The sequence below is a fragment of the Fukomys damarensis genome, unplaced genomic scaffold (assembly GCF_012274545.1).
Source record: "Fukomys damarensis isolate Sample0158 unplaced genomic scaffold, DMR_v1.0_HiC HiC_scaffold_18, whole genome shotgun sequence".
Lineage (NCBI taxonomy): Eukaryota > Metazoa > Chordata > Mammalia > Rodentia > Bathyergidae > Fukomys > Fukomys damarensis.
Window position 1 is genome coordinate 47,421,382 of NW_022900930.1, and position 18,225 is coordinate 47,439,606.

General features: G+C 37.9%; 2 protein-coding genes and 1 non-coding gene across 5 annotated transcripts in view; 1 reads left to right on the forward strand and 2 right to left on the reverse strand.

Annotated features, from left to right (window-relative positions):
• Esco2 (establishment of sister chromatid cohesion N-acetyltransferase 2) overlaps positions 1-10,835 on the forward strand; it is a 24,775-nt gene extending 13,940 nt beyond the window's left edge. For both annotated transcript variants that reach the window (XM_010623323.2, XM_010623313.2), the window contains exons 8-11: positions 1,884-1,973; positions 2,756-2,899; positions 6,676-6,851; positions 9,336-10,835. In XM_010623323.2, coding sequence (XP_010621625.1) covers positions 1,884-1,973; positions 2,756-2,899; positions 6,676-6,851; positions 9,336-9,468 — 543 coding nt within the window. In that variant the 3' untranslated portion in view covers positions 9,469-10,835. The remainder of the gene's footprint in view (positions 1-1,883; positions 1,974-2,755; positions 2,900-6,675; positions 6,852-9,335) is intronic.
• Positions 10,836-13,782: 2,947 nt separating this feature from the next.
• Positions 13,783-18,225, reverse strand: part of Pbk (PDZ binding kinase) — a 19,744-nt gene continuing 15,301 nt past the window's right edge. For both annotated transcript variants that reach the window (XM_010623290.3, XM_010623280.3), the window contains exons 8-9: positions 14,707-14,892; positions 13,783-14,177 (exon numbers count right to left, since the gene is read on the reverse strand). In XM_010623290.3, the coding sequence (XP_010621592.1) occupies positions 13,978-14,177; positions 14,707-14,892 (386 nt within the window). In that variant the 3' untranslated portion in view covers positions 13,783-13,977. The remainder of the gene's footprint in view (positions 14,178-14,706; positions 14,893-18,225) is intronic.
• LOC117286827 lies at positions 17,686-17,809 on the reverse strand. Its single transcript, XR_004517926.1, has one exon. It is a non-coding gene; the product is annotated as a small nucleolar RNA SNORA54 (small nucleolar RNA).

Genomic DNA, 18,225 nt, shown 5'->3' on the forward strand with positions numbered 1-18,225 from the left:
AGAAAAAAAAAAAAAAAAAAGAAAAGAAAGCCCTCAGACTTGTGGAGATCCCCTTCTCCTTACTGTACTTTCTTTTGGGATAAGTTTAGAAAAAATAGCCTTTCTACAACCTCTCCAGGCCCCTTCTCTGCTCTTTGTCAAGCACTATTTTAGTCCTCACACATCCTGTCATTGGCCTTGATGATTGTACCTTCTGCTCAAACATATCGTTTTCTTTTATTTTTATTACCATAGTTTATGCCTTTACAATATTTTTCAGCTTGATTTATTAAAACAGCTTCCTTCCTGGGGTTCCACAGTGAGTGCCATTAGAGTACTTCTTACAACAGGTTTAGTATGATCCTGTGTACTTTAAAAAGAGAAGGTACCCACCAGCAGTCAGGTGCCCCCTAATCTGACCTCAGTCCATATATCAGCCAGAGAATTATTTTCTAAAATATAAATAAAGTGTCGTTCTGTGCTCCAACTTTAACAGTCTCCTATTGCACTAAGAATAAACGTCCTTATTGTGGTCAATAGAGCCCTTTGCATTCTGGCCCCTGCCCTGCTTACTGTGTGGCACATTCCCCCTTGAGGTTTAAGCGCCTGCCTTTGGAACAAAGTAAATTTCTTTGATGAGGTGTGATTATTGTCTATATTGAGTTGCTTTTTTTAATTTATGGGAATCTGTTGTGTGTTTAACCTTTATTTCATAACTTCTATGTGACAAGTGTTTCTTTTAAGATTCAAATTTACTTATGTTTTTGTTATAGTAATAATTTGTGCTTCAATATTCAAGGTACAGAAGTATACCCAATGAAAGGTATTTCTTCCCTTTCTAGTTCTTCTCTGTTTGCAGCCAACATAAACAGTTTTATCTGTATTTGTATATCCTGCATATACAAGAAAATACTATTACTTGAATTTTAACTTCTTTTTGGAGACAGGGTCTCACTACATAGCCCAGGCTGGCGTTGAACTCGCAGTGATACTACTGCCTCAGCCTCCTGAGTGCTGGGATTCACCACCACACTCAGTGATTTTTAACCTTTTTATGGTATATGCTGGCACACATAAAATTTTAAAAAAGAATTTTTTTTTGGTACGGGGATTGAACTCTGGACCTTGTGCTTGCAAGGCAGGTGGGTGGCATCACTGAGCTAAATCCCTGGTCCCAAATTAAAACTTTTTAGTTAATTTGTGACTTTTGAGGTTAAGTCAAGAATGTCATTCCCAATAAACAGTTCTTGGTGTATTTTCTTAAAATACTTTTTTAGCTATAAATTTTATATTTAGATCTTTAATCCACAAGGAGTTTTGAGGCATGTTACTCCCTGGGGAAGTGTATCTTTGTGTTTTTTCCTAAGGTTTACTAAGTGTCGAGCATTACTGTTTAACTGGCTCGTGTTCCCTACTGATTGTCAGTGCCTCCTTTAATGTATGCTGTGTTCCCAAGTCTGGGTGGTTTGTTAGTGGACACTGTTCCACACAGCCAGTCTGTCTCTGTGCTATTGGGATCCTCCTGTATCAGTTTACTGAGCAGCTGGGATTCCAGGTGGGAGCCACTATGCTGTGCCTAGTGGACTCTTTCATTAAACCTTCCCAGACACTGAGCCTACTGCCCACCCTGAGTAATTCAGTATTTCTTTCTCTGTGATCTTATGGAGGGCTCTTACTTGACTATGCTTTGTTTATAATAGAAAACATATGCACATGCCTTCAAATAGGGTGTCAGCCCATCGAGGGCATTTGTTTTAAGCATCTTTTATTGGTTTTACTGTATTTTAATTGGGCTTCATTTTTTTATATCGTTTGATCTTTTGTCCTCCCCAGATCAAATTATTCAATGTGTTTTTTTGGCTTTTTCCTCTTCACAAATCAAGGCTCTTTTTTTCATTTGGCAGGGCTGGAAAAGAGAACGAGTAGTAGCAGAGTTTTGGGATGGAAAGATCCTGTTGGTCCTGCCACGTGATCCAAGTTACGCTATGAGAAAGGTGTGGAGCTTCATCTTTTTCATCTTTGTTCTTCCCTCACCCCCAGAAATCAACCTGTATCAAAGATTAAACCACTTTGCTGGTAGACAAGCCATTTTGGTGCGCGCTCACGAATCATTTGCGTAACAGTGCATACAAGATCAAACTTAGAATTCCCAGAAAAAGAAGTGTCCTTTGGAGAATAGGGGAGCCACATAAGGCACTACAGCTTCACTTTTACCTGTGTCTTCCCCTTGTAAAAGCTAAAAACTGAGTTTTTCAGCAGGCCATTATGGCATATGCCTGTAATCCCAGCACTCAGGAGGCTGAGGCAGGAGGATTGATTACCTTGAGTTCGAGACCAGCCTGAACTACACACTGAGACCCTGCTTAAAAAAAGAAATAAAAAGCTTTTCAGTGTTCAGAAATTAATGGGCCCTCATCTGTTTCTTATGTTGATGTTACCTATATTTCTTGGGTTGAATATTTGGATAATGCGAAGAGTAAATAAAGCTAAAATGATTGTTTTAGCACTTCCTACTGATTATCTTACCCAGGAAGATCTGGATTGTGCTAAAAACCTGAACTTCTGCTAAAAGTACCCTTTAAAATAAGTTCTTACAGCCCTATCTCTGAAGAACCAGATACATGCATCAATAGTGGAATGCCTTTGTGGATGGTAAATTTAGAAAATAGATAAAAGTAGCTAAAATGATGATAATCACACATTTCATACAAGCAAATTTATATTGTTTGTATACATTGTTTTTGAAACAAATTCACGTTTGGTTTTTTAACATTAGGTAACAGATGTCCAAGAACTTGTTGATTATGAATTGGGCTTCCAGCAAGTTATACCCAGGTGTCCAGAGAAAACCAAAACTTTTCTCTTTGTTTCTGATGATAAGAAAGTAGTTGGGTGTTTAATTGCAGAGCCCATCAGACAGGTATGTTATATAATTCTTATTAGCATAATTTGTGAGCAAAATAAAGTAGTTGGAAGAAGTGTCAGACATTTGTGACTGGTACCATTCATGATTTTTTTTTTTCTATTCAAATCTCTAACCATGTGGATAATGAAGTCATTTATTACATTATATTTGATTTTTTGCTTTTATAAGCCGGGTAAGTCAGTCTTACTTTCATGTCATCATTTCACGTACAGGTAGTCCTTTTTTTTTTTTTTTTTTTTTTTTTTTTTTTTTTTTTTTGCCGTACTAGGGATCAAACTGAGGACCTTGCACTTGCAAGGCAGGCACAGAGCCACTGAGCTAAATCCCCGGCCCAGGTAGTCATTTCTGTACCTAGACTATAAAATACAATTTTACATAAGCAAATCTGTAGACCCTAATCTGTTTATTTAGATAAAGTCACTACTTATCCCCTAATTAGAATCTAGATACTAATTAGCAATGTTCTGGAAAACATAGTCTCTGTTATTAGAAAAGCATAGTTTGTATCACTAGCAGTAAGTGCTCACTTTAGTTTTTCTTTCTCTCCCAGCTTTATTAAGGTGTCATTGACAAGTGAAAATTACATATGCTATGGTGTACAGCTTGATGTTTTGATATATGTATACATTCTGAAATTACTCAATCAGTCCGATTAGCATGCAGTATTCACATATTCATTTAACTGTACCATAGATCTCCAGAACTTATCCTACGTGAAATGTACTCTTTTACCGACATTCTCTCCTTACCTCCGTCCGTGGTCATCTTCTCTAAGTTCAACTTTTTACACTTAAGTGAGATCATGCAGTATCTGTCTTTCTGTGCCTGGTTGATTTTGCTCAGTGTACTGTTCTGTGGGTTTGTCCGTGTTGTCACAAGCGACAGGATTTCATCTTTTATGCCTAGTGTGTTCCACTGTATACATGCACACCACAGTTCCTTTCTCCATTCATTCACTAATGAACACGTACACTGATTCCGTGTCTTGGCTGTCGTGTGTGAGGCAGCAGTGAACCCAAGAAGGCAAATAGCTCTTTGAAGTTTTTTATTTCCTTTGGATCTGTACCTAGAAGTGGAGCTGCTGGATCATATGGTAGTTCTTTAATTTGTTGAGAGGCCTCCATCTTATTTTCTATAATGGTTCTACTAATCTACATTCCTACCAGCATAAGCTTTTCCTTTTCTCCACGTGTTTGCTAGCATCTGATGTCTTTTGTCTTTTTTTATAATAACCACTCTAACAGGTGTAAGGTGCTGTTTCATTGTGGTTTTAAATTGCATTTCCCTCATGGTTATAATGTGGAGTATTTCTTCATAGACTTGTTGGCCATTTGTCTTCTTTTGAGGAATGTCTCTTTAGGTCCTTGTCCCTTTTTCTAATTGGGTTATTTTCTTGCTATTAAATTGTGTTCTTTCTGTATTTTTTTGCCATTCTTTTAATGTTACACATCACATTTATTGCTCTGTGTATATTGAACCATTCTTGTATCCCAGGGATGAATTCCACTTGATTATAGTGAATGGTCCTTTTAATATGCTGTTAAATGTGATGTGTTCCTATTTTGTTCATGATTTTTGCATCTGTGTTCATCAGGGATACTGGCATGTAATTCCAGTTTTGTGTAATGTCCTTGGCTAGGCTTAGTACCAGGTTAACCTGGCCTTGTAAAATGAGTTTGAAAGTAGACAGCCTATAGTTGAGTCTTGTTTATTGTTTTGTTTTGTTTTTTTCATTCATTCAGCCACTGTCTTTTGACTGGCAAATTCCGATCATCTACATATAAAATAATTTGGTACATAATTAGGACATTTTGTTAATTGTTTTCTGAACCTTTTGTTTCTTTCTTCCCCTCTGCTGTTTTCCTTTGTGATCAGTGATCTGTAAGAGTGTGCTTTGGTTCCTCTCTTTTGTACGATTAGGATAGAGTTTTGTGCATGAAGCTCCCCAAAATATCTTAAGTTTTTCTAAGCCAATGACAACTTGAATGACATACAAAAGCTCTGCACTTTTATGCCCCCATATATTTTATGTCTTAGAGGACACCATTCACCTCTTCTATATTTTCTATTAAGAAGGCCTTTCTTTTCTTTCTTTGGCTTTTTGTTTTGGTACCAGGGATCAAATTCTCACAAGCTTGCACTTGTGAGGAAGGTGTGGTGCCACTAAGCTAAATCCCCAGCCCTCTTTCTTTGATCTTAAAGAGTTACACTACTTATGTAGTGGTAACAGGCAAATGTAGTCAACTAACTGATACATCATCTACCCATTCTCAGTTCTAAAGTCAAGTTTTTTTTTTTATGGTAGCTAAAATTTAATTACATTCACTTCTATCAGAACAGGTACAATAAAAAATAAAGACAAGATCAAATACTGGCAAAGATGCAGGAAAACTAGATCTCTCACACATTGTAGTAGAAATATGAAATATCATAGCCAGTCTGGAAAAAATTTGGCAGTTTCCAAAAAATCTGAACATATGTTTATACTTTATGACCCAGCAGCAGTCATATTCCTGGGCATTTATTACAGAGAAATGAAAATGTGTTCACACCAAGCCTATGTATGTAAATGTTTATAGCAGCTTTATTTCTAATAGCCACAACCTGAAAACAAATCAACCTTTAGTAGGTGAATGGTTAAACAAATTGTATGCACCCATATGATGTGTTTTACTTAGCAGTTATAGATATCTGTAACAATATGGATGGATCTTGATATTGTGGTGAGTGAAAAAAAAAAACAATCAAAAGTCACATGCCTTAGGAATCTACATCTCTGATATTCTCAGAATAACAAAATTGTATAGATGGAGAACAGATTAGTAGTTGCCAGGGATTATTGCGGCCCATGAGGGCGGGTGGATGTGACTAAAGAGGTAGTGAGAGGAAGAACTTTGTGGGATATAGTAGTTCTGTACACTGATTGTGGAGGTGGCTGAATGAGTACAGACTCCTATGATGAAATGTCATGGAACTGTATGCACATGTGCCAATATCAATTTCTGGGTTTAGTTATTGTATGGTTACAAAAGATGGGAAAAACAAGGTGAAGGATATATGACTCTATTGTTTTTTTCATTTTGTGCATCTATAACTATTTGAAAATTAAAAAGTTTTGTTTTGTTTTGTTTTTTGGTACTGGGGATTGAACTCAGGACCTTGCGCTTGCGAGGCAGGCAGTGGAACCACTGAGCTAAATCCCCGGCCCTGAAAATGAAAAGTTTTAAAAAAGAAATAAGTATCAAAAAGCTGCTCATGGTGGCATACCTACTTTCCCAATACTCCTAGTGGCTGAGGGAGGAAGATTCCAAGTTCTAGCCCAACGTGGGCAACTTAGTGAGACCTCCATCTCAAAATAAAAAATTAACAAATGACTGGGGATATTGTCTTGTGAGAAATCCCTAGTACCAGAAAAAAAATAAGAATTAGGTATCAAACGTATCATAATTATGAGTAAAAATCTTTGGCATTGAATTAATTTTTTGGGTTTACATATATGTATTGCAAGATGGAGATAATAAGGGAAATTTAAAAGTTTGATTTTTTTATAGTTTTTCATCAAATTTTTATAATGTATGGAGTTTACTATGATGGGATATTTCCATATTGCTGGTATTTTATAAGTATTGTGTGATTAATGTTAAAGAATTTTAATATTTTGGGTGGTCATAAGATTAACTTTAGGTACTAAGGTTTAGTATAAGGAATTACAAAACATAAACGTGAACTCATCTGTTTTTACCTATAGCAGCTTCTTTGTATCATTGCAGGCCTTCCGTGTCCTGTCTGAGGCAACTGGTCCAGAATCCTCAGGCTCTAAGGAATATTCTAGAGCCTGGCAATGTTCAGATGTGCCAGAACCTGCAGTCTGTGGGATAAGTAGAATCTGGGTTTTCAAACTCAAGAGAAGAAAGCGCATTGCAAGACGACTGGTAGATTCTCTCCGGTAAGAAAATAAAATGGGTCTAGACCTTGAACCTTGCGCTCTTGGCTTTTCCAGAACCTCTCTCAATCATGAGCTGAAGGGAAGGATGTTGGTAAGATGGCACTGTATAAGTACTGTCAAAGTCAGGCATTGGTACTTGAAAAATGCCAAATATGAAGCATTCCAGGCCAACGCTTTTGTGGTAAAGGTCTAGTTTAACTTGTTACAGACCAACACTTTTATTAAAATAAAATATAAAGTAGAAATGGATTACTAGAAAAATGAAATGGTGGTGCACATATAATCTCAGCTACTTGGGAGGCCGAGGCAAAAGGGTCAGCAGTTCAAGTCCAGCCTGAACAACAGAGCTACACCTTGTCTCAAAGTAAAAATGAAAACGGCCAGGACATACTCAGTGCTTCCTGGGGTCAGTGCCCTATTCCTGTGGTGGCAAACCTATGGCATCCATGCCCTAGCAGACTGTTTGTGTCATTGAAAACTCTAAAAGGTTTGTCATCACTGCTCTGTATGATTAGGGGAAAAAGTGTCGGGGGGGGGCAACAACAAAGAGGGAAATTGGGCTGACATGTCTCAGGTCTTGCCTAGCAGGCACAAGGCCAAGTTCCGTCCCTATCAACACCAAGATGATGGTGATGATGATGATAGAAAATCTAAGACCAGATTTTTATTAGATTCAAACCATTGAAAATTGAATTTCAATGAATGTAATTGATACAAAATATAGGTTTAATAAGGTATGGAAAAGTGAGTAAGACAACCCCACAGAAGGGGAGAAAATATTTGTAAATCTTTTATCTAATAAGGGTCTAAAAATTTTTTTTTTTTTTTTGGTACTGGGATTGAATTCAGGTCCTTGTGCTTGCGAGGCAGGTGCTGGAATCACTAAACTAATCCCCAGCCCTGATTCTCTATTTTAAAGTTCTGTGCATACATTTCAAAGTAGCCTTGTATAATGTGGCCAACAAGGATGATTGTTAATTTAGCTAATTTAAATTATAAGGCAAAGTTCTAAAACATATCCTCTTAGCTTCTACACAGAACACATCCCTAGATTACAAACCAGTGACCACAGTGAGAAGCACTACTCGAGCCTTTTGAATTCTAGTCACTTTTAGAGAATGAATACCAGACTGCTATGGGATCTAGTTTTGAGCCATAATTCTAGTCAACCACGTACTTAAAAAGGGCTCCATAAGGAGAATTAGTGTCTGTGCTGTATGTATGTATGTATTTGTTTATTTTTATTTTTTTGGTTTTTTGAGACAGGGTCTCACTATGTAGTTGAGACTGACCTGGAACTCACTATGTAGCCCAGGCTGGTCTCGAACTCACAGCAGTCCTCCTGCCTCAGCCTCCCAAGTGCTGGGATTACAGGTGTGTGCCACCATGCCCAGCATTACAACCTATATTTTATATTGAGATGAAATATAGAGTAATTTGATGTGAGGAATACCAGTACTAAACCCAGCTTTACCAGGCAGTAAGCCGGTTTTTCAAATTTAAATGCCCATATGGATCACCTAGGGGTGTTAAAATGTAGCTTGTGGCCAGGTGTAGTGATACAGGCCTGTAATCCCAGTTATCTGGGAAGCTGAGGTGGGAGGTCCCTAAATTTGAGGCCAACCTGGGCAACTCAGTGAGACTGTGTCTCACAATGAAAAATAGGGTCTGGGGATTTAGCTCAGTGATTTCGCCACCTGTCGCACAAGCGCAAGAACCCGAGTTCAATCCCCAGTACCAAAAAGAAAGAAAAATAGAAAAAGTCTGGTGAAATAGAAAAAGTCAGGGATAGAGTGCTTGCCTAGCACGCACAAGGTCCTGGGGTCAATCTCCAGCACAGCCAAAAAAAAAGTGACTCAGCTGATGTGGAATGGGACCTGAGAATGTGCAATTTGGTAAGCTCTTGGGTGATGCTGAATGTTGCTGGTATGCGTGTCATACTCAGTAAGGCAGTAGGTTGTCTATAAGCCATAATGATAAAGTAAGTCATCCTGAAAGAAGAGATAAAATACTCCTTTGAAACATCTTTTCTCATACATCTGAGTTGAAGATACAGGTAACATAACCATAGTAACCTGTATGTGAGGAGCCTCATACTGAGCTCTCTGTAGGGACGATGCCCGTTGGAGCCCTTATAGCAGCACAGTACTGTTCCTAGTTCTGCCTAAGAAGCAGCTGAGGTTCGGATGGGGTTTTGAAAACACAGTATGAGTCAATAAAGAGCTGAAATACACAGCTCTTGTTTTATTTTTATAGCTGATATACTTGTAAAGAATGAAAACTAAGCAGTATTTTTTACTGTATTAAGTAACAATAAATTCTGTGTTCAATGATAGTAAGTATATTAGAAGCTTATATTGTAACTTCTAATTGAAGTCAATTATGTTTGACATTGATTTAATAAAGACTACTTAGATTGTAGTCATGTTTAATCAGAATTTTAAGTTGGTTCCATTGTTAAAACATCTTTTCCTCTTTTTCTAGGAATTGCTTCATGTTTGGCTGTTTCCTCAGCACAAATGAAATAGCATTTTCTGACCCTACACCAGATGGCAAGTTATTTGCAACCAAGTACTGCAACACGCCTAATTTCCTTGTGTACAATTTTAATAATTAATGCCAACTTCAACTATAAAACAGTTACTATGTGGATAAGTTCAGATAACTCCTTATACAGTATAAACAAATTAATATCGAGATAACAAATACTGAAACACATCCCTATAGTTATGTTCCTTATAATTTTGAAAGTTGGGGATGTTTGTTGAAAGGCAAATCTTTGGATACTGATAGCACTGTTACTCTATAATTATGGAACTTCATAGCCGTAATTGGAAAATTTCTGCTTTCTGTATAAGAAAATTGACAAAGCAAGCTGGTTTCTATAGAAATATCACCACTTGTCTTGTATAAAGCAGTTTGATTTTAGACCAGGATTATCTCACCTTGTCAGAAGCAGAACAACAAATCCAAACCCAGGCAAATCATTTCATGTCCAGTTTTTAAAGATAATTTCTGAATTTTCTACACAGAGTTCTCACTTTACATGAGTTATCTATAGAAGTTCAATTCAATATATTTAGAGACAGGGCCAGAGATTTAGCTCAGTGGTTTGCTACCTGCCTTGTAAGCACAAGGACCTGAGTTGGATTCCTAGTACCCACCCCGCAAAAAATCTATATGTATGTATGTATTTTTAGAAACTATTTTGAATTTCTAATTAGTAATAAAAGATGGTAAGGACTGAGTGACATACGCCATATCCATTTGTGTAAAACAAATTATTCTATAGTTTAATGTGTTAATCTTTTCTTTTGGTATTGGGAATCAAACTCAGGTCCTTATACTGGCAGGCAGTTGGAACCACTCAGCTAAATCCCTGGCCCAATGTGTTAATCTCTTCGAAAAGCCAGTCAATCACATACAAACAAAACTATCAGATTTAACTGAAACTATACTTACTGCACTATTGTTATTTCATTAGTTTTTACTATATGAAAATAAGGATAATGCTGCTTATATTTAGGGAACTTGTAACTAGTAAAAACAAATGCTTAGTTGGATTGAATGACTTATTTGGTTTCATGTTTGAGGTTTTTTTTGCTTGTTTAAAATACACCTCACTTGTTTTGAGATGTCTGGCAAAAGTCTTTGAAAAATGTATGGGAACAGACCAAGATTAATAAATATGTCTAAGCTGATGGACCACAGAGGATTATGATGGCCCGTAAACACTGTACATGTATTGCTGTGGATAATTCTTGGATACTTTGAAAAACAAAATGTAATTCATATTGTTTGAAGTCATTTAAAATCATCCTCTGGCAATAAGACTTTAAGGACGTAAGCTTTCCAAGTTGTCTTGCTCTGTCTGATCTGTTCAGATGTAGCCTTTGTTTGCCTATAAGTTGATGTGGTTCTGAAAGCTGGTGTTCTAAAAGGAATGTGGGAGTGTTAAAATGAATGTAATTATGCAAACATTTTAATGCTATTTTCTGCACTGCTGTTTTAAAAATTCTTTTATTTAAAAATTTTTAGCCGGGCATGGTGGCGCATGCCTGTAATCCCAGCACTCAGGAGGCCGAGGCAGGAGAATCGCTGAGTTTGAGAACAGCCTGGGCTACACAGTGAGTTCCGGGTCAGTCTCAACTACATAGTGAGACCCTGTCTCAAAAAACCAAAAAAAAAAAAAAAAAATTTTTTTTTATTAACATTATTTTGTTCAGTCAATGCTTTTGTGATGAATCGATTAAAATTCTTAACACTTTGTTCTCTAATGCAACTGAATGGCTGATTTATTTATAAATTATCTTAAATCACAAATGTTTTGTGGAAAAAAATTTTTTTCATATAATACAGAAATAGTGATTGCCAAAAGAAGCAGCTTTCCTGTAATTTTTCCCTGGGAATGGTTATAAACATCACTTCAGATTGGGCTGGGGATTTATCTCAGTGGCACCGTACCTACCTTGCAAGTGCAAGGTCCTGAGTTTGATCCTCAGTACCAAAAAAAAAAAATTTTTTTTTCCAGATTAATTTATATATTCAAAGTTATTTTGCAACTTGATTCACTTTAAGTATGTCTTAGACAAGCATTGCAAATATCTTTCTATTTCTATGATTTGCATCCGATGTTGGTGGTGGTTTGGTGGGATTTATCTTTTTTTTTTGAGACAATCTCATGTAGTCCAGGCTGGCCTCAACCTCCTGAGTGCTGGGATTACAGGCGTGCACCACCACACCCAGCTGATTCTATCTTTTGGGTTTTTTAATAGCAAAACATTTATTGGTAAATTTTAGGCATACATAACACTCATCCTAGGGAATTTGCATCTGTACATAATACATCTCGCCTCTTTTCCCACCCCCCCCTTTGATTTTTATCTTTTTGATCAAAATACAACATACTAGAAGTGCCTTTGAGGCCCATGTAGCCATGACATCCCAACATTAACGAGCACAACTAGCAGCCAGATCTTGGCTTCTAATACCCTTCTCCAAAAAAAACTGGAGCTCGTGGACAAATGTTTCATAGTGGAATTGGGGCAGTGAATGTACAAGATGAGCCTACATACCTTGAAATGTCAGAAAGTTGAAAGGTGTTTAAAAAGGAAATCCACAATAACGGAGGCCCCATCAAAGGGACATAGAAGCCAACTGAAAGAGTTCCCAATGGCTGATCCTGGGATGAGTTCAGCAATAAAACAGCAATGAATGAATAAATAGGGGATAAATCTGCAGAAAAATTCTGCCAGGTGATCAAAGTCAACATCTGTAGTGTTGTCATATTGGGGCTTGATGGTATATAATGTGAAGGGCAGCTTACCTGCCTTCCTCCCAACGTGTATAGGGATAAGCATCAGACAAATCCCATTTGCGGTATTCCATAAAGTACTGACTAGTACACCTTGCAACTGTCAGTGTCAGCAGAAACAATGACAATCTGACAGACTTTATCACAGATAAGGGGGGGTGTGACTCCTAAAGGTAATGTGATGTCCTGAAACAGAAAATGTACATTAAGTGAGAAATAAGTAAATATGAGGAAAATTCACGGATCATGGCAGATATACTAATTGTTACATAAAAAAATGTTGGTAACAGGGTGGGGGATTTAGCTCAGTGGTGCCGTTGCCTGCCTCACAAGTGCAAGGTCCAGAGTTGGATCCCCAGCACCAAAAACAAAAAGTCGGTAACAGGAAGTAGGGTGTGGTAACTGTTATCCGGTACCTGGCTGCTGGAGTAGCTTGACTGGGGTACCAAAAGAAAGAGCTCTGTGTCCCGGCTATGGCACATGTGCCATAGGTTCGCCACCAATGTTCTAGGAGAATGGGCCAAAAGAAGCTGCTTTGCTGATTTGGCAAACCTACTAAGAATGATCCAATATGTAAGTTGAAGGGAGGGTCTAAGACTATTGACTATCAGGATGCAAAATTACATATATTCTGCAAATTAAGTCAACTTTCAATTTACTTTCACTAATAAAATATTTTGATGGAAGATATGCTAATTACCTATCTTTGCACTATTGCTTGGTATAATCTAATACTAAAAAGAACTCTGTAGTGAGATTTTTAAAGCTCAGAGTGCAATGGTTCCTGATTTTCTAAAGAACTCTCTTGTGATAGTACTTCTGAGAAATTTTATCTGTAGCCAGTTGGGTATACCACCTAGATTCACAATTATAATTCAATCATTTAAAAATTTCTAGAGGGCTATGGGTCATAGAAACTACTAATCCAAACCAACCTTATTTTACAGATTAACAAAATAAGGCCAAGAGAGGGAAAGAAACCTATTCACATTCACTGAAGAAATTTAACAATAACACTCAAATCAATTAAAGTATAAAGACAATGCTGACACACCTTTTGGTACTAAAGCTATACTTTATTCTTTATTATCTGAGTTATTTTTACACCACATTTTCAAATACTTAGTATACATATTAGTAAACAAAAGTTAAAGGAATACACTTAATAAATTAAACATCAATACAAGACAGCAGGACGAGCTGTAACTTAACAGTCTAGAAATACCCACATAGCTACGCTTGAGTCATATTCTTCGGTTCAGGTGACCATTTAATAAGCATATAATGCCAGCAAAAGTTTAGATATTTTAAAATATAAGCAAATGTAGATTTACTTTGCAGGGTATAAAGTGTTAATTTTAATAGATCCACTAAAATAGACAATTACAAGAGATCATTAATAGAATGGTCACTCAAATCAAATTAATGTGAGAACAGATTACAGCATTTTATTGCTAGTGTTTTAAAAGTCTGTGGAACATCTAACTACCTACTCTTGAACTTTGCAGAAAATCCAGGATAATACCAAGTGCTTATCATCATAAGAACACAAAAAAATGCCCTTATGTTAGCTATTCAAGCTGGGGATTTAGCTCAGTGGCACCGTGCCTGCCTCGCAAGCACAAGGTCCTGAGTTCAATCCCAGGTACCAAAAACATAAAATAAAATAAAATAAGCTATTCAAAATTAACAAGGACCTAAATAGGACCTAAAATAGGCCACTTCCAGAGGGTAATAACTGCAGATCAGCATAGTAACATATAAACATCCAAGAAAACAGACCATTATACACTGAGGTCATCAAAAACATGATCACTGGCCATCTAATTCCAAAGCTTCAACAATGTGTGTGGCAGAAGGGCGAGCTTTAGGGTCTTCATTAGTGCACACAGAGAAGAGTTCAAGTACCCTCTGGTACGATTCATCCAGTTCTTCCATATTAACAGGGGGCCTGGTTCCCAGAGCTGCATAGTATGCTTCATCATCAAAGTCACTTTCATCAAAAGTTTTATCTACTCAAAGGTATTAGAAATTAAACAGAGAAAATCAATTAAGCTCATGGAAAAGCTCTGCTTCAACAATTTTCCACCTAGTACCTTTCTATACCTCCTGGATGGCCTCCCATCATCTTACCACTGAGTACATTAGTCTTGGATTTATAGGTTATTGACCACTACCCTTTCCTATAATAGTTCTCCAACCTTTTTTCCTCAGGTAAGGGTAGTTTTAATTTGTTCTTCTAGATCTCCTCAATTTCTCAATTCTCAATGTATGACTCATGGGATTAAATCTAACCAAATTAGTGTCATGGTATTGATATATTCCGTATCTTACAGACGACCCCACTAAGTCAAATACTCTTAACATTTCAACAATGGAAAGATATATAAGCTTATGTTAGTGTCATGAGATTGGAATTTATGTTTTAAAAATTTGTATTCATTCCCCTGGGCTCGGGGTATAGCTCAGTGGTAGAGCACTTGCCTAGGAGTTTAATGTCTAGCACCACGAAAACATTAAAAATAAAATTGGAATTCATACCTTCATCATCATCATCATCATCTGTAAGATTAAGATTAATGTGTGGAATAGATAAAGTCATCATTTCCCACAGAGTAAGGCCAAAGGCAAATATGTCTGCCTTGTCAGTAATAATTCCATTTTCCTGCAAAGCTTCCTTGGGTTTCCATGGCTCAGTACCAATGTAACAGGCCTCAGGATCAGTCACTGAAACAAGTGAAATTGTCGTGAGAACAAGCAGGCAGTAGAAATGATTAAGAAGAAAGGCAGCCAAGCAAGTTGATGCATGAACTCAGGAAGCTGAGGTGGGAAGATCACTGCCAGTTCCAGGCCAGCCTCAGCTCCATAGTGAGTTCAAGGCCAGTCTGGACTACACAATGAACCTGTCTCAAAAAAAGGGAAGAATACCAAGCAACTCAAAGAAAAACGGGCAAATGATTTGAGCAGGGAATTAATAAGTTAATATAACAATGCATTTGACTTCATTAGTAAGGCTTGCCACCCCCCAGCAGACTGGTAAATATTAAAATAGCCAGTCAGTTGGCAAAGATGGAAGTAAACAGCAATTCTCTTAGAAAGTGGCATGAATATGGAGAGTGGAAGTCAAGACTACAGAAGGCCTTGCCTGAACTCAAAGACACGTGCAAATTGTGTGACCCTGAGTGGATTGCTTCACCTCTGGACCTCAATTTCATCATTTTGTAAACTGCTTTACTTCTATAATTAGGATAAATTAAGGCCCTTACAAAGAGGACATCCATTAGGCAATGTTAAAAGTATATTATACTAAAACATGTAAAATTCAGTATATAATCACATTTCTTTATAAAGATAGTGAAAACAAAATGAATATAATTCAAACACCAGAAGAAAAAAACTTAAGATCCAATTTAATGAATTGAACTTCTGTTCAGAACTAAAGAAACATTCTGCATTTGAGAGTCTCAAAATATTTACAAGAAAACTATGTGAAGAACAAAAGAGGACTAAGAGAAGGAAAATTGAGACTCCAGAAGCCAGGAAGCACTCATTCATTCACTCAGTATTTTGAAGTATATGTAGTAAGTGAGTATGCTCTGTCTGAAGATAAAGTGAGAACAAAGTCAGGCTTTTTTTGTTGTTGGTTTTTTTAAATTTTGTACCAGGGATCAAACTTGGCTTTCAAGGCAGGCAGCGGAACCACTGAGCTAAATCCCCAGTCCAAGGGTATCAGGTATTTTGTCCCAGCAAGGAAAAAGGAAACTAAGACCGATTTTGGTACCAGAGAAGTAGAGTTGTTGCTGTTGACACTACCCATCTGTGTGGTTCATAAACCTTTGGAACTAGCTTATGGGAAGAGTTTGGAAATGCCAGATAAGCCCAGGAATGCTGTAAGCCAAGGTGACAGAAGTCTCTGGTAGAGCTCAGAAGACCAGAATTCTGAGAGTAAAGAGGCTGAAAAACACCAGGTTCAAGAAGTTTCAGTTGGGGAGGACTCCATTGGCTGCTAGACTCCAGAACATGTGTTGTGCATCAGCAGAAAATTTGCCTGTATTCTGCTCATATCCAAAGATATTGTGAGAAAGTGAAATTAACCATGACTAATTAATCTGGAGGAAATTTCAAGGCAGCCTAATGTTGAGGCTGTGGCATGACTACTGTTAGGAGTTTTTAGCCACATCTATGTTGAGAATCAGGAAAACATGGCTCAGAAAAATGATTTTAAAAGTTTTTTTGTTTTGTTTTTTTTAATTTGGCCAAAAAGAAAGCTCCAGTAAAGTTATGGCCTACAAAGATGGAACAGAGGAGAATATGGTTGCTGAAAAGATCAGCAATAAAGAGCCTAGTATTAGGTCCAGGGATTTGCCTCACAAGCTCAAGGACCCGAGTTTGATCCCCTGCACCAAAAAAAAAAAAAAAAAAGCCTAGTATTTCATAAGACAATAACAGAAAAAAGGTGACCCAAGGGCATCACAAGAAGCAGCAGGAGTACAGCAGCTGAAGTGCAAAGGCGAAAGACTTTGCTTTGAGAAGAGAACTTCCTTCAGGACATGTTCCAGAATGGCAGTGGCCTAGAGAACTTGTTCCTCTGGATTGGGTTCATAGCGTTCAGCAATCCAGGTATTCAAGCCCTACACCCATGAGGGAAGGAGGCCTGGTGGGAGAACCTGGCATCTTCCATGTGGTGCTGGTTTTAGGCACATGCAGAATGCAAGTGTTGGAGGTCAGGGAGGACTTCGACCCAGACTTCAGAAGGCAGTGAGAGAGCAGTGTATCCAGCTCAAGTGCAGTGGGGACCCCAGAGGGTTGGAGAAGTTAGGGACGTGGATCATGGTCTGAGGAAAGTTGCAAGGAGGGAGCAGAGCTGGCCCAAGAGGGAAGCCACGAGGGCTCCTATCACTAGCAGTGCCGTAGGGGTGGGGCCGCCCAAGCCCCTAGGAGTTCACATCTTGCTGCAGATTGCCCCAGATGCTGGACATGGCACTGCAGGATTTAATGTTTGCCCTGCTGGATTCTGATCTGCAGCTCGTGGCTACTGCATTTGATAGCATTGCCCTTGAACTTTTTTACCTTCCACATGGTGACTGCTGCATTCTAGACAGTGCCTGTTTCATCAGCTTAGGTCTTAAATGTGAGACAACCATAGCCCTGAGCATTACACAGCTTAAGGATAAGTCTTGGTGCTTTAAGTCACAGGGGTTTTGAGGTCTGTGTTACCACAGCAAAACCCATTCTAACCTGAATGATGTAGCAGTTGAAACATCTACACAGTATATGAGAGGATGTGTTAACCTACATTACGATCTTACTGGCAATCTTGCTATTCCTTCTATAGTATACTTTTAAGTGCAGCACTACTGCAGGATACTACGGTGAACAACAAACACAAGCTTCCAACTGTGGGAAGAGGATCTGGGGATAGGCGGAGACGTGGGCAGCGAGGGGAAGGGGAAGTAAAATAGTTAGGGTGTAATATGTATATGGACCGGTTCCTCAATATTTAATGAGCCTTTTTAAAAAATCTGTCTCCAATTCCTGAAACTGAAAGACACTAATGTCAGTCAGTCATTCATCATTGGAAATGCTGTGGCACTAGAATGGAACCTACTAGCTACAACCAAGCAAAAGGTTACGAATAGTGCCATCCTCAAGATGAATGTAATTACATATTATAAGTACATGCTAATAAAAAGTTCACAAGTCTAATGGAGGATTACAGAAACAACATAATTTTAAGTGAGGTTCACTGTCATTTAATTTAGCCTTTGAAAATTAAGAATATTAAAAGTTTTCTAATTGTGCCACTTTAGTATTTCATTTTTCAATAGGCTGTTTATGATAGCTTTTCTCTTTTTCTCATTAATGATTCTATACATTAGAATTTTGGGGGAGGGTACCGGAGATTGAACTCAGGACCTTGCTCTTGCAAAGCAGGCATGGTGCCTCTGAGCTATATCCCTGGCTATACCTTAGAAATAGTAACCCTAGGGCTAGGGAGTTAGCTTAGTGGTTCCACCGCCTGCCTCGCTAGTGCAAGGACCCAAGTTCAATCCACAGTAC